This window comes from Electrona antarctica (genome assembly GCF_951216825.1).
Source record: "Electrona antarctica genome assembly, chromosome: 4".
Classification (NCBI taxonomy): Eukaryota; Metazoa; Chordata; class Actinopteri; order Myctophiformes; family Myctophidae; genus Electrona; species Electrona antarctica.
In genome coordinates this window covers 27,768,924-27,785,290 of record NC_136809.1, presented here as the reverse complement: position 1 = coordinate 27,785,290, position 16,367 = coordinate 27,768,924, and the positions used below count along the sequence as shown (strand labels likewise).

At 43.0% G+C, this 16,367-nt stretch overlaps 1 protein-coding gene across 2 annotated transcripts in view; it reads left to right on the top strand.

Annotated features, from left to right (window-relative positions):
• The first annotated feature begins 3,449 nt into the window (after positions 1-3,449).
• The window catches only part of sh3gl2a (SH3 domain containing GRB2 like 2a, endophilin A1), a 63,786-nt gene continuing 50,868 nt past the window's right edge, over positions 3,450-16,367 (top strand). For both annotated transcript variants that reach the window (XM_079500320.1, XM_079500319.1), the window contains exon 1: positions 3,450-3,693. In XM_079500320.1, coding sequence (XP_079356446.1) covers positions 3,649-3,693 — 45 coding nt within the window. In that variant the 5' untranslated portion in view covers positions 3,450-3,648. The remainder of the gene's footprint in view (positions 3,694-16,367) is intronic.

Sequence of the window (16,367 nt, the reverse complement as noted above, 5' to 3'; positions counted from 1 at the left end):
ATTCAGTATCGGAGCCTACCAGCCGAAATATCCGCACATGTCTTTATGAACACATTTATTGCCGGATTAATCAAGTAATCAACCCGTTTCATTGCTTCACCCGCTTTTTTCACTAACCTTTGAAGGATCACCCGATCGTGTACGTAGCGTCATTTGAAACCTTTATTTCAGGGGAATCCAATTGAGTGCAGGGTCTCTTTTTCAATGATGCCCTGTATACAAGAAAGAACATTTACAGCAATGATTTTACATACATGACATAGACACAAGGTACAAAAAGATATAATACACATACACACAGAAACAAAACCTTTAAAACCAAATATTACAAAAAGCAGGTGCATAAGCCTTGCTCTATAGCAAAATCATCAGTGAAATACCTGGGTTGCATTTTGGAGGGTAACTTAAAGTAGACGGCCGAAGAATGGCTAACAAGGTGCTAAACAAGGTCTCCAGACTGACTACGTTTTTAGCTCGAACAGCAAGATACATGGATAGGGAGACGAAATTAGTGGTGGCCAACTCCCTTATCCTGTGTCACTTTGATTTCGCTTATACATTTTGGTTCGAGGGCTTGATCAAGTCCCTTAAAACCAGAGCCATAGAGTAAGACAGGGTTACGACATTGAGGGGGCAGAAAACAGACTGGTCACGTGGTTTATGTACTCGTGCGAGCCCATAGACTCAACCCAAGAGGTTTCTGTGCACACAGCAAACACAACAAAAACACAGCAGCAAGGAAACACATAAGTAAAACAAAATACAGTCTCTTCTCTTAAAACTATTGGGACCTCTCAGAGCCAGTTCAGCTCTCTGAACTGGTTCCTTCCTAGATGGGTTCTAGGCCCCATCCCTAACCCTGATCAGTCTATTCTGAGCTGACTAGCTTGGTTTTAACCCATTCTGGGCGGGAACCCCTTTTGGTGTTTCAAGCATTCTGTTATACTTTAGCTATTGAAAAATAGCAGATCTACAAGCTCATAGCGCGCCACCGAGTGGCGCGCTATGAACTTGTAGGTCTTCTATTTTTGAAAAATCTTAAAAATCGTAAAGATCTTTGAATAGGTATATATTCTTTCAGAGCGAACGTTTTTTATTTTATTTCACACCGGTCCTAAGATCTCTGCATTGGATACCTATAGATTTTAAGATTATTTTATTTGTCATAGTTATGCACCAAAATACACGTCAGATAATGATCAAGAGGTATGAACCTTATAGGTTGCTGAGATCCTCTGGCACGGAATGTTCCTTAGAAGTTCCAACTGTCCATATGGAGACTGAGGCATGCTCACGTAGAGAGTTACCTACATTTCCATGAGCCATTGGTTTCTAAGGATTTTCTTTGATATGGCAGTTTATTTATACTTAGGCATGAATTATCAGCATCAAGAAAACTAAAGAACAAGGATATCCTTGAATATGTTATGTTAAAATAATCTTAATTTTAAATTTAAAAAAAGAAACAGATACATGCACTTTTGATTATTTTTTTTTTATTCCTGTAAAAGTAAGTTCTGGTCTGCATGTTATTAATGATTTGAATGGTCAAACAATGGCATCCAAGATTGCGTTTTGACAATTGCAATTGCAATTATTTTAAGCATATCACACGCTACCATATAAGAGAGCATGCCATGATAAATAAAACATATTACGGTAAGCAACTTTACAATACATACTGCTGCTAAAGTGCAAGAAGTATGACCATCATTCACAAAATGGTCTCTACACTGTCGTATCATATCACTGTTCCCTTTACAGATCAATGCATGTCTTCATTTGGCCATTTTGGGAGCTGGATGCTCATAGTGTTATCTGTAGAAGAGCCCATTGCTGCACGGGCCTTTATGTTTTTATAGCCATGGCTATATCCTTTGAAATAGAAGCCATAAGGGATGCGTCTCAAACTGCTTGCAGTCATTATACCATCTGGTGTAGAGGGTCTGGAGTTGCCACATATCCAGGCAGGTCCCCCCCCCCCGCCCCCCGTCCCCCCCCCCTAAGATTTTAAGTTAGACCCATACCTATTATGAAAAACAGCTCTTTAGCTCCCTGTCATCCCACATGCGCTTCACTAAAAGTTGTTTACTTTTACATTACGCATTACTCTCCCACACCTTCCTCTATAAGTTATATGCCATTTCTTTGTATTATGAGCTATACTCTACTCCTGTCCTATTGGCTCTTGTACAGTATACTAGTAATAGGCTTAGCACTTCTGTCTGAGATCACATGGATATTGTGTGTCCTCCTTGTCTCTGACCATTGCACTTGCTTACTAGTTTCCTGGCCTGACCGCACTAACCCTGGGACATGATTAAAGTCCTAGCCAGGCCAGGCCGGGTTGCCTTCCCAGGGCTGTGTCAGGCATGGGGTGCAGTCGTCAGGAGGACATGTGGAAGCTGCGGGGTAAATAGTATGGATACAGAATAGGTGGGCACTATAGGGATATCTGGGCACCTCCATATAAGATTGGCTATTTTGTCCAAAATGTTAAAATATAAAATGTTTGAAACATGGTCTTAAGTAATAGTATAGTAAAAGTATAGTAGTATACACATGATGTGAACATGCATGGTACATCATTATCAGACTTATTACGCCTAATTCTCCTTCAACAACTTGTTTATGCCCCAGAAAGACTGGATAGGTATAGGTTTTGTAGCAATTGCAGACATATTAGACCTAAGTGTGTTCTAATCATGTAGGCTATAAGCTACTCTACTTATTTTAAAACATTTTCCAAATATATATACATTTTGGGGAAAATAGACAATTTAATGCCAATTTTCCCACTCTTCCTTGGAGCCCACCTATCCTGTTACCATCTGCGTACACTGCATGGGTGAGAGGGGCATCTGGTTGAATGTTTTGCGTCAATTGCGTGGGTAATCAAAGTGCGTGGGTACTGGGGTAGCCTACCCTCCTTCAGTTACTGAGTATGCTAGGAATAGCTAGCCTGGCTAATAAGCCAGACTAATATCACACAACACTGTCTTTTTTTTGCCAACGGCTGATTCGGTCTGGTTTATTAACCAGGCTAAGGAATAGCCACCGCTCGGTGTGAAAAAGGGCCGCTGTTTGGCGCTGTCCACGGTGCTGAATATCATATGCTATGCTATGCAGCTATGTCCTGTCAGTAGCTAGCCCTGGTCCAGAGCGTTAGAGAACTGGACCATGGTCAGTAGCCTACGTATTTCTGCGACTGACTGTGCTTAATGTTTCATTGCCTCAAAGAGAGAAATAGTCACTCATATATTGTCCTGTTATCCGCCACTACTTTTATGAACAACATTATCGTAGCCTACATTCATTTAAATCATTTTAAGGATGTCGTGAGTCGTGACAATAACATCGGTATCTCTGCGAGGACTCGCCGTCGGCGGCCTCTTTAAAAGGGGCCTGGTCACGACCAAACCTACGTCACGGGACGCTGTGTACGTACGTACGCTCAGTCGTCCGATCACGGCTTTACCTCACACACGTACCGCTCACAGGAGATTCCTTCTGGTTACGAACAGACAGACACACAGGGGCTTGCCTTGCTCTATCAACCCACCACCATTAGGACCGAGTCATTCCTCACTGAGCAGTCCTCCACCAGCATCCGTTCACGTCCCAACCATTGAGCCAAAGAGTATAACCATGTCTGTAGCGGGATTCAAGAAGCAATTCCACAAAGCCTCACAGGTAAGGAGAATTTAGAAACACTAGCCTATTGCAAAACTGGCCGTTGTTGGAGAGTGCGGTAATGACTTCATACGTGGATCATTTGCATAAACTATGTCGCAAGCCTGCGGTGGTGCGCACTGGTAACGTGGGAACAGTGTGCTCTCTATTACCTGCTGTTGTGCACCAATGGGCTCCATGGGTGAAATCGAGTTGCTTGAAATTGTTTTGGCACAGCGCGTCTATTTATGTCTGTCTATGGCTTACCGATGCTGATGTGTTTCTGAGCAGAAAACCGGATAGGCCTACTCGTTGTTATGCGCTGACACATGAAAATGCAATAGGCTATATGTCTGGTGATGATTTTGAGGTGTCGTGCATAAAGCTCCCCTACCCTTCAGATGACATTCGCCGTGCACACAGCATTCGCAGGCAGCACCGTTTAATTGCGACTATATTGGAACTCTCTTTAGAATCACGAGATGTTACATAATGCAGTTCCGAGCAAATCCTTCTTTAACCTACCGTAACGGATGACCTCGCCGCCCTTTGAATGCTCGACACACGCATCTTTCACGGTCTACTCAGACTGCTAGAACTATGTGTTATTGGCCTCGATCTGAGCTGGATGCGAATCATCAGTCTTTCTGAAATGCTATGCAGGGGTAATCAATTCAAGGTGACTGAGATTGATTATGTTGTTATGCTACATTATCAGGAGAAATGTTCTGCAGGGCTGCACAGCTGTTTCTTTTTTAATGTGCATCCATGCTCTCTATACCTCGTTATAGGTTACTTATTGTCAATGTTCAGATTAAGAAGGAGGTCCTCTGTATTACCCGGGATAGTGTGTGGTGTCAAAGACGTTAACTGTAGGCCTATATTTGACACTTTTGTTCATTTAAGTAGATATAAATCGTTAATTTCAGTTGCTAATAGATTATAGAGTAGGAAGACACATCCCCCTGTTTTTAGATCCTTCAGTAAAATAATGAGCTTCTGCCTGCTCTCTAATAGGCTTAATACATCTCTTTTGTTTGTATTGTGTTCTGGTTCTCAACCTGTGGGCTGGGGCCCACTGGTGGGCCATGAGGATATTGCAAAAAAAATAAAAAATAAAATATGATTAATGATACAATAACATGAATACAAAAATTAAATTTTTTCTTCAAAACCTTGGAAAATTAGTTTATTTCATACAGATGAACGAACTTGATCCAAGCAGGAACACGATTGATTGCTCATTAAAATAAACATGCACTGACTACTTAACAGGCTGCTGTGTTAAGTGGTCATATGGGTGGGCCACAAATGCCTCCAGTTAGCCCTGATCCAGAAAAGGTTAAGAACCACTGCTGTAATGCACTTAGTCAGGCATGTAGAAAGGTTAAAATGCTAGATCTCAAGGGCTTTATGTGGCTTTGATTTGTATTCTGTGCCTTGAAGAAGTGTTGTGTGTGTGTATGTGTGTGTGTGTGTGGGGGGGGGGGGGGGGGGGTCGGTTCATTTCGGACAGAGACTGTGTGTGGCATGCTCAAACAGACAAGTCAGCTCACTACCAAGACCAGCAGAAGGCCTGTAGCTGGGCTGACTCACAGTGCATCGGTTTGGACCGCGTGAATCTCGTTTGTGTCCGAGCATAGGCATGGCTGAGGCATGGTTACCATGCCTCAGCCATGCCTATGCTCGGACACAGCTCGGACACAGGCGGGGCGTTACGCCCCGCCTGCCTGTGATTGGCCTACCGACACTGCCCGTCTTGACTGTCCTCCGAGACGCGAGGTTACCCTGTGGTGAGATTGAGAAATAAAGACAATGACAGCTTGGCACGCGTGACAGAATGCAGCCTTGTAACTAACTTGTACGTTTTATTTTTGTAGAAGAGGCACTCCATAATATGATTTGGGTGTGTTCTAAATAAAGTGTTAGTGTTGATTATCGTGTATTAATCTAATTATAGTAAACTAATACTATTACACTAAAAAGGATAAAGATGAAGGGAAAATATACTTTTTTATAGTACAATAATGTTTTAAGTTTACACATACAAACAAATTACACAATAATCAACACAAACACTTTATTTTAGAATACACCCAAATCAAATCATATTACGGAGTGCATGTTCAATCAATTATTCCATCAAAGCAAACGGTATAAACAATATTAGTTTGCCTCTTCTACAAAAATAAAAGTTACAGTTATAGTTCTCTTGTATCATACCGTATTTACCACCACGGAGAGTAACCTCGCATCTGACTATCCAGCATTATATCCACCTCGGAGGACAGTCAAGACGGGCAGTGTCGGTAGGCCAATCACAGGCAGGCGGGGCGTTACCATGCCTATGCTCGGACACAAATGGAATTCCCGCCCACGGACCATAATCTTTGACAACCAGCCTCTGCTGCTTGGTTTTTGACTTTCTCTTTTGCTCACATTAGTGTACGTTTTAATTTGCCTCTGCCTCTCTCTCTGTCTGTCTCTCTCTCTCCTTCTCGCTCTCCCTTTCTCACATTACCTTTCCATTTCCTTCCTTCTCTCTCTCTCTCTCTCTCTCTCTCTCTCTCTCTAGCAGTCACTCATTATTTATCTAAAGAGCCCTGCCTGTAAATGGCGTGTGCCTGTGTGCATCTCTGTCCATTTCCAGGAGAGTTCAGTGTGACAGAGGAGGACGCAGGGAGTGAATCACCACACTAATAATAGCCAGGAGTCGACTGGATGTCAACTACTGCACCGGGGTCAAACATGGGTGGCATGTAATTTAATTCAGCTCCATGACGTTTATGAATGAACCAAGAAAGTCAGATGGCCAATAGTCTCACCTTATTTCTGGGTTCATTTGTACACTCACGTCACATGTTGTGGCCTATATTAGTGCATGTTGGGTGCACGCCTGCACAGGATGGTATACATCGGTTGATGTATCTATTTTCAACTACCTGAGGGGGATGAGTCGGTACAGACTGGGCACAGTGGGACGCTTTATCTCCCATCACTTGTAAACAGCCACATGACTAAACACTTACCATACCTACAGTATACTACTAACCTGATCATTGGGTGTGAAATCAGTTAAACACTAAGTTAAACTTACAGGGATCTGGTCACATGCTGTAAGTCACCTGATGATCCTATATTGAACCATAAAACCTACAAATAAGTGACTGGATTTCTGCTTCTTTGGATAAATTATTACTTTTCAGCAGTTAGTTTGTTTGGTATCCATATTATTTTTATTTAAAAAAATCACACCCAGTGTGAAGTGAGCGGTGCCTTGATGATGACGAATGGTGATGATGTCTGATGATGATGTATAGACCCACGTGACATCACAGGGGGCAGAATAATAAGAAATAGACACACTCAACAAACTCATATGTTGGAGCAGCTGTGACATAGGTGTTCAGGCCGCCCAAACCTCTAATATGAATACAATGCCTGGACTAATTTTGTTCATTTTTAACACAAATATTATATTAAGTAATGAAAATCACACCTGTGTGAAGGGAGGGGCATACATCATCATACATCATCTGATGGCTGATGGCGGTGGCTCATGGGTAGAATGGCCGGATGGTAACCGCAAGGTTGCCAGTTTGAACCCGGGCTCCTCCAGAGTTAGTGTCGAAGTGTCCTTGAGCAAGACACTGAACCCCTAATTGCTCCTGATGTGCTGGTTGGTGCCTTGCATGGTTTCCGCCGCCATCGGTGTATGAATGTGTGTGTGAATGGGTGAACTGATGCACAATCTATGTAAAGCGCCTTGGATAAAGCCGCTATATAAATGCAACATTTCACTTTTACCATTTATCTCATTCTGGCCACCATTTGCGTCCTCACCTTCGTCATCAATGTTTGTGTTACGCAATGTTTGTGTTTACACAAGCACCCAAAATTGTCCATTCATTGTCAATGGCATTTCATGTTTGTGTTGGAGAAGAGAACTTGGGACAAAAATTGGGTTACATACACCAAAAGCTGGACGTAGGAGGCCCTAAAAAAAGGGTTTATGGGATTTTTGAATGGGAAAATGTCTATGACCCATTAGGCATGGCTTTGACGTTAGGATTTGTTACTGTATTACATTGTCTCCAGACCTGCCTCAGAGATGGCCTGTCTCTGTAGGCCTCTCTCCATCCATACTTACCATCTGCTCTCTTGGCTCACAGCACCATCCTCTTCTCTCTATATGCCCTACTCTCCTCTCCTCTCCTGTCCTGTCCCCTAGCCCTAGGCTAGTGCTCTATCTACCTATGTTCACTGAATGTTGGCCTAATTGCTTCAGTTTACAATTTGGGCATTTTGCAGAATAATTCCCAGAGAACCATACAAAGTTCTTCAGTAACTACCTCAACCTGCTGCTGTGAGAGTTTGGCGTCTGTGTGAGACAGATATCGCTATCTCCATTTCCCTGCTGTGTGACAGCCAGCTCAATATCACTTCTCCAGTCTGGGCTTTATGAAGCAGAACGCTGTCATAAAAAGGACCATAGCTAAGCAGAGAGTTTTAGAGGAAAAATCAACTAAATTGACTTTTTAATTGCAGCACGGACGTTTCGTGCAAGGTCCCCTTCTTCATCAAGTATCCAGCAGCCAGTTTCATGAGTCATCTCATTTTCTATGAGACACACACACACACACACACACACACACACACACACACACACACACACACACACACACACACACACACACACACACACACACACACACTCACACACACACACTTAAATATTCACATATTCAATTCAAATTTCAATCTTGCCTCACTGACACACTCACCTGCACATTAGCTAACTATCTCCCCTTCTCTCACAGACACCCACATGCACAATTACCTAGTCATTTAGAACACATGCACAATTTGCACATGTCTTGAATTGTCTGATGTGTGCATGTACCAATACACAACATTTATCGCACCCATACTTCTACTATAATGCAGACCTGCAGTATATGCACTCTTCTGTCTGGCCCCTGTACAGTCCATCCATCACTGTTACTGTATGTTTTTCCCTTGTATTGCATTCACATTCTCACTTTTCTTCTTGTAGGCCTACACAGTACAGTACACACTATACAGTCCATCACTGGGCACTTTACAGAAAACACATCTCAAGGACATTGGATCTCAGTGTGGTCCCTCAATAACGGGTGTCATAATCTAAAGCAGGGAAAAGGCACAGGGCATGAAGGGTAAAACCCAGCAGCTCCACCGGAAATTGCTTTTTCAACCAACCAATCCGTTGCACGTGACCATGAAGTCATTATTCTGCATATACGTCCAGTCATAAATCACAGTTATAATTATAATGATCCATTTTCTGATAAGGCCATTGGCCTTGACTGTGGCATTTTCTCTCCAGTCATATCTTAACAGCAGATCGTATAACCAGGCAGATTTTTTCCCCCAGATGCAGTGGCTTGTGTCTGGTATTTGTTTAGAGGTGAACGCTGTTATGAAATCTGTCCACTCCACTTTGCCCTAAGTAGGAGCTATGATGAGTCAAATGAGCCTCACTGGAACAGATGGAGAGATGTACAAATAGTTCTCAACACACAGCAGAAGAGACATAACAGGCGTGTGTGTGTGTGTGTGTGTGTGTGTGTGTGTGTGTGTGTGTGTGTGTGTGTGTGTGTGTGTGTGTGTGTGTGTGTGTGTGTGTGTGTGTGTGTGTGTGTGTGTGTGTGTGTGTGTGTGTGTGTGTGTGTGTGTGTGTGTGTGTGTGTGTCGACACAAATGTGTAGACATTGTGAAGTGTGAACTGATAGTATCTGCTATTGTATCCACTATAACTATAGCTGTGTTGTACATCACAGTTCAGTCACTTAAACCCTACCATACTTTATGTAGTATCCACTATAACTATAGCTGTGTTGTACATCACAGTTCAGTCACTTAAACCCTACCATACTTTATGTAGTATACACTATAACTATAGCTGTGTTGTACATCACAGTTCAGTCACTTAAACCCTACCATACTTTATGTAGTATACGCTTTATGTAAGCAGTTCTGAAAAACATACAGTTCTGGAGGGAGAGGAAAGATTGACTAAGTGTGTCACCCAGTCAGACCACACAGGTATTGTATGCGTGCATGTCTCTCTTCCTCTGCCCTTTAAGGGTTCCTGTCTCTACACTGAATATATATAAATTATCACACGTGTGAAGTGAGTGGCGCTCTTATCATCGTACATCATCATGACGTAAAATAGACACTATATGCCTATTTGCTACACTAGGACATCAAAATCTTCATTCATTGTCGATGGGAATTTGTGTAGGACGAATTTTTCTATATCCACTAAAAGCTGAATATAGGAGGGGCTAGCGGCCCTCAAAAATAACGAGATCGGGTAAGATGCAAATCTTTGTTGGGTTACAGTTTTACAGTTGGGCTGGTTGCTGGTAAATATCAGGGATAGCCGATGTCTGTTCAAGTTGGCTGTAGACTTGGAGCCATGAGCTCCAAGTCTACCTGTACAGATATCACACATAGATCCTTTTGTCAATGTCAATTACTGTATAGCAGCTGTATATCGGTATTGGACGATATTTGACTTGTTGACTGCCATTGGCATATCTGTAAATACGTTGACTTTCACCGATGACAGTACAGCCAATGTTGATCTGTTGTGATGGATCAATGTTGCCCTGGCTATGTGTGTTGGATATGTTTCAGGAACAGTTGTGTTTTATAATGAAGATATCCTGGCACAAAAGGGGGAATGAATAACAACAAAAACTAAATAAAACATATTGATGTCACTGAATATTAAAATCACAAACAAGTGACACTTCACACAGTTCACACTGATAAGAGGAAATCGCCTGGTTTTCACGGCGCTTAGACTACACATCTCTTCCTCAGGCGTAACTACTTGGGTGTGTTTTCCAGCTATCATGTTAGATAAAAAAGCTGGAACAGCTTCAATACAAGTGCATAATCTGATGAACGATGCAATGATAGTGGAGCGGCAGTGGCTCAGGGGAAGAAGGGCCGGATGGAAACTGCGAGGTTCCCAGTTGGAACTCGGCCTCTCCCAGAGTTAGCGTTGAAGTCATGTCCTTGAGCAAGACTCTGAACCCTTAATTGCTCCCGATGATGCAGGTTGGTGTGATGTTGCATGGTTTCCTCCACCATCTGTGTATGAATGTGAGTGTGAATGCGGGTGAATGTAATGCACAATCTGTGTAAAGCGCCTTGGATAAAGGTGCTATATAAATGCACCATTTATGGTACTGTAGCACTTAAATACAGTATGTAACTAGAGAAAGTGCCCTTCTGGGCACAGGTCTCCACCAGGAGGATAGGAGTGTGTGTGTGATGTTTGGCAAAATGTTTAGGAGTAATATAAGTGTGTGTGTGTGTGTGTGTGTGACACGGCTTGGCCTGTTGTAGCGCCACCATGAGGCTGATTTGAAAACTGTCAAGTGGCATTTCTTCCTCAGCCTAGTGGGAATATGCATGCACAGTTTCACCACAATCGGACGCTGCGTTGAGTAGTTGTGGCGATTTGTACAAAACGGGTACAAAGCGGGCTACTCCTGAAAAGTTTAGAAGCCAATCGTAGGCAATGAAGGTGGATTATGAGAAATCAAACAAACCCGTCTTGATCACATGACTATGGAGAGCATGTGTACCGATTTGCGTGAAATTTGGATAACATCTGAAGGAGTAATATTAGAAAATGTGTTTTACATATGGCGGCCTCCTGGTGGCGCTATAAAGAGCACATGTGAAAAATTCCAGGCAAAGGTTTTTCCTTGACCTCTAGGGAGTTGGCATACAAAGTTATCCACAAATCCGTGCAGTTGGAGGTAAAAACACTTTTCGGCCAGTTATAGCGCCACCATGAGGCTGAGTTGAAAATGTTAACGTGGCATTTCTTCCTCGGCCTAGTGGGAATGTGCGTGCGCAATTTCACGGAAATCAGGCGATGTGTTCATGATTTGCAGCATTTTGTTTGAAACTGAGCACTCCTGCAAACTTTGGAAGCCAATCTTAGCCAATCAGGATGGAGTCTGAGAAATCTGAAAGACCGGTTTCGTTGAATGGCTCTAGAGAGACTGTGTACCAATTTGCGTGATGTTTGGACAAAATCTGTAGGTGTACTGTCCAAAAACTTGTTTTGCACAAAGCGGCCTCCTGGTGGCGCTATAACAGGCCGTTCTGGAATTTTTGGGGCAGAGGTTCATCGTTGGCATCCAGGGAGTGCGTGTGCAAAATTTGGCATCGACCGGGTTAACGGTGCCGGAGATTAGCTGTTCACAGACGGACACACGGACGGACGGACACACGGACACACGGACACACGGACGGACGGACGGAGTGCAAAACATACTCTCTCCCCATGCCTTCGGCCTGGTGGAGACAATTATTATTGTTTTTGATGATGCAGTCCTGCTTCAATTTAGGCATTTAGCAGATTCAGCCACGATTGACCAAAAAGTGCACGATCAGAGTAAAATGCCTGACAAATGACAGGGTAAATAGTCAAGTAATAGAGTGCAAAGAAAACAATGAAGTGCTACACTAGAATACCAGTTCAAATAACCTTAACATCTGTCAGCATTTGTGGACAAGAAAACAGTTTGTCTATCAAAATAACATGCATAAAATGCGTGAACAATTAACCAAAAATAGGCAACAAGAACTCACAGGGGATGAGGAGTGCGGTATGAGGTAGAGTAACTAACTATGAAGGGGCTGAAAATGGGTGTTGAGTCTTCAGTCATAACTGGGGCGTCATTACAGAGTCTAGGGCGACTGAGTTGCTCTAGGTCTAGGGTGTTCAAAAAAATCATCATTATAATGATACATGGCTGTTCATTATAGCTTATGAAGATTTGTTTAATGTCTACTGAGTCAAATGATTATTTCTCACCCGTCTGCCTTCAAGTACCTAAATAGTACCCATTTAATCGTCTGCAGCCAAGTGGCTAAAGCACGCACGCACGCACGCACGCACGCACGCACGCACGCACACACACACACACACACACACACACACACACACACACACACACACACACACGCAAGCACACCAGAGGCCTTAAATCAATTATGAAACAGCAATTGAGTAAAAAAACAAACATAGCAAGGCACCCAAGGCGAAGTTCAACATTGTTGACATTGCTGTACTATCCAGGATCCTGGTGATTCATGACCATAAAACAACTGATTCTGTAAAATAATAATAATAATATTTTATAAGAATATTGTATTACTATAATAGTTACTATAATAAATATCCTTTGTTTTGCACTTTACAATTCTTCTTATTTTTATTTTTTTAGATTTGCTTTTATGCCTTTATTGATAGTTACAGTGAAGACGGACAGGAAAGAGGGAGAGAGAGAAGGGGAGAGACGTGCAGCAACGGTCATCATGAACGTGACTCGAACGCGCAACGCGCTGCATACGTCATATGTGACATGCGCCTGGACGGTCTGGACCACTAGGACAGCGGGCGCCCGCAATTCTTATAATTGAATAATAATATGTTATTACTATAAAATATCCTATGTTTTGCACTTTATAATTCTTTTTTTCTCACAGAATCAAATGTTTTATGGCCATGAATCACCAGGATCATGGATGGCTTAAAATAATTGATATAAATAGTTTTGGAAATCTCTATGGGAAAAATGAATGGGGTCTGGAACGATGGCACCCGAAAATGCCCCTGCTATGCCCTATTGGGAATGGCAATTGGCCTGGGAATCTCAATACTGTAAATCTCTCTTACCAGTATTATATTTATATGCTATCCAGTGCTCGGGGCAACAGATATTAGGTGGAGGGAGGCTTAAGTACAGTAATGTCAACGGTTACACACCGGCATTCTGAAGGCCGATATTCCGCCGCATCACCATTCCGCTGCACCGCATTACTAACACTGTCCCTAATCCTAACCGCACGTGCGTGTGGGCGTACGTGCGTGCGTTTAATTGTTCGCATATATTTTATGCATGTTATTTTGATAGACATAGCTTGTCCACAAATGTTGACAGATGTTATGTTTTATTTTACCTGGTATTCTAGTTAATTTGTAATTGTTTTCTTTGCACTCTTATCACTTGACCATTTACCCTGTCATTTGTTGATTGGACTTCATGCATGCACATGTCATGTGTGCATTGCCGAATGCAATCCGTGCATGTGAAAACTCCTGTGAAATTTCCTGACAAGCAGGTGATTTCCTCTTATCAGTGTGCTGTGTGAACTGTATGAAGTGTTGTTTGGGATATTGTTGTGAGATTCATGAATGACAAAAAGCTGGGATCAATGTGAGTTAACACATGGGTGCATTCGGATATAAGCGCACTGAACGCACTGTGCAATCAGTGACGTAGAGTCTGTGGGGGCCGGGGGGCCAGGGCCCCCATGAGGAATTGGACCAGGGATCTCGGCCCCCATGAGGAATTGGACCTGAATATATATTCGCCTTGGTTCGCGCCCGTTCGCGCAATTCTCGTCTTGCATTGACTTTGTATGTAATCGCGCCGCTCTAACCATCCAAGTCTGGCACCTTAACACGTCTGTTTTCCTCACTGTCCGGGGTGGGGGGTGGTGGGGGGTGGACCGTGTTGCCTGTCCCTTGTACACATGCAGATCAGGCATTGAGGGAGGGGGCGGCGGCGGCACGGGTTTTCATAACCCCCATGAGGATTATGAAAACTATTCGTCCCTGTGTGCAATACATACTAATATGTCCGCTCCTGGTGCGCATAACTGAATGCACCCAATATGAAAGTAACACAATCAATGGCTGCAAGTGCAGAGAAACACATTCCAACACACATTGCAGTAGGCCTACATGTGTCAGTTCCAGTCTAGTGTATTTGTGATGGCACAGCAATGAGCTATAATAAACCGAACGACAACACTGTGCGTCAATGATAGCTGCTGGACACACACACAGACACACACGCACGCACACACGCACACTCACGCACGCACATTCAGTCGTGCACGTTTAGCTGTTATCTTTTATACAGAGGTCAATGGACTACAGACTACCATTCAGAATAATGTACCAGCGCCAACAAAAATACATCTTGCTTATCGTGAATGGCTGAAATGTCAAGTATAAAAACATGAAGGACAGTTTGTGAGTGTAGTGATAATGCTGTATTGTTTTTTGAGGTGTGAGATAATAAACAGAATCTTCATATTCTCATAACCCTCCTCCCCTCTCTATATATAATTTCTCTCTCTCTCTCTCTCTCTCTCTCTGTATATAGCTCATTCCACAAGCTAATTCCTGCTGTGTGTGATGTACATATAGGCTACTGTACATACATGTGTCCAAACATTTCCTGTGTTCATTAGGAATAGAATACAGTATGCTTGCGTAGGTGACTATAGACGTGTGTGTGTGACTATAGACGTGTGTGTGTGTGTGTGTGTGTGTGTGTGTGTGTGTGTGTGTGTGTGTGTGTGTGTGTGTGTGTGTGTGTGTGTGTGTGTGTGTGTGTGTGTGTGTGTGTGTGTGTGTGTGTGTGTGTGTGTGTGTGTGGGCTGTCCCCAAACATTCAAGGTTCGAATGTTCGCTCGTTAGGGTTGGAACTCGAATCTTAATTAATGGGCTTGAACAATTTTTTATTATTATTACTTTTTTAATATAAAAAAATATATTTTCTTTCCCCTTTTTTATTAACTCGAAAATATATCTCGGCAAGAATTCGATATGCATATTGCATAATAAGAGTACTATGTTCATGTTGTGTTTACAATAATTTGAAAGTCCTGCATGACAGCAGGAGACAGACAAACACAGTGGACTGCACGAATCACGCACGTACACAGTCAATGATGATGATTGATGACGAGTCTAGGTGAGGAGGGGTGAGGGGTTATAAATGAGGAAATTATTTGAACTTTGAAGAAGCTAGCAAGCATGGCGGCAGCAACAAGTGGGAAGAAATCTCCAGTATGGAAGTACTACATATTGACGGAGGATAAAACAAAGGCTGTGTGACAAATATGTGAACATGGCATACTGCGGTGGCACGACAAATCTGGCTTCTCATTTAACAATAAGTGTAGCCTATATGTGGCTGGCCTATACTGGTATCGCCTTGTGTGCAATGTGCAGAGGCCGCCTTGTGCGGTTGGCCTCAAATACGGTAAATAGAGCAAATGATTTAGGCTTATTAGGCTAATAATAATAATATCACACACTGTGTGTGTGTGTGTGTGTGTGTGTGTGTGTGTGTGTGTGTGTGTGTGTGTGTGTGTGTGTGTGTGTGTGTGTGTGTGTGTGTGTGTGTGTGTGTGTGTGTGTGTGTGTGTGCACATGCGTATGCATATGTGTGCGAGTGCTTGCCTGCGTGCCTGTATGTGTTATTAATTCAAAGCACAAAGTGTGAGCCTAGGGGGAACAACACAGGGGCCCCTGTATGTGGCTGACGCCTGCAGGGCTTTAGGGCAGCAGATTGTGTGAGGGTGACTCATCCAGCCATGGCTTGATGCCTGTTAGTCCTACTGCAGTGCAGAGCATAACAGATCCAGTTGGCAGATAAGAGAGTGAGGGAGAGAGAGATGGAGGTGTGGGGGAAAGAGAAGCAAAAGGAGAGACAGATGGGGTAGAAAGTGGAGGAAAGAAAGAATCAGAGACAGAGAGAGAGAGAATTGGGCACAAAGAGAGACATGGATAAGTGAGCAAGCAGCGTACTATATTT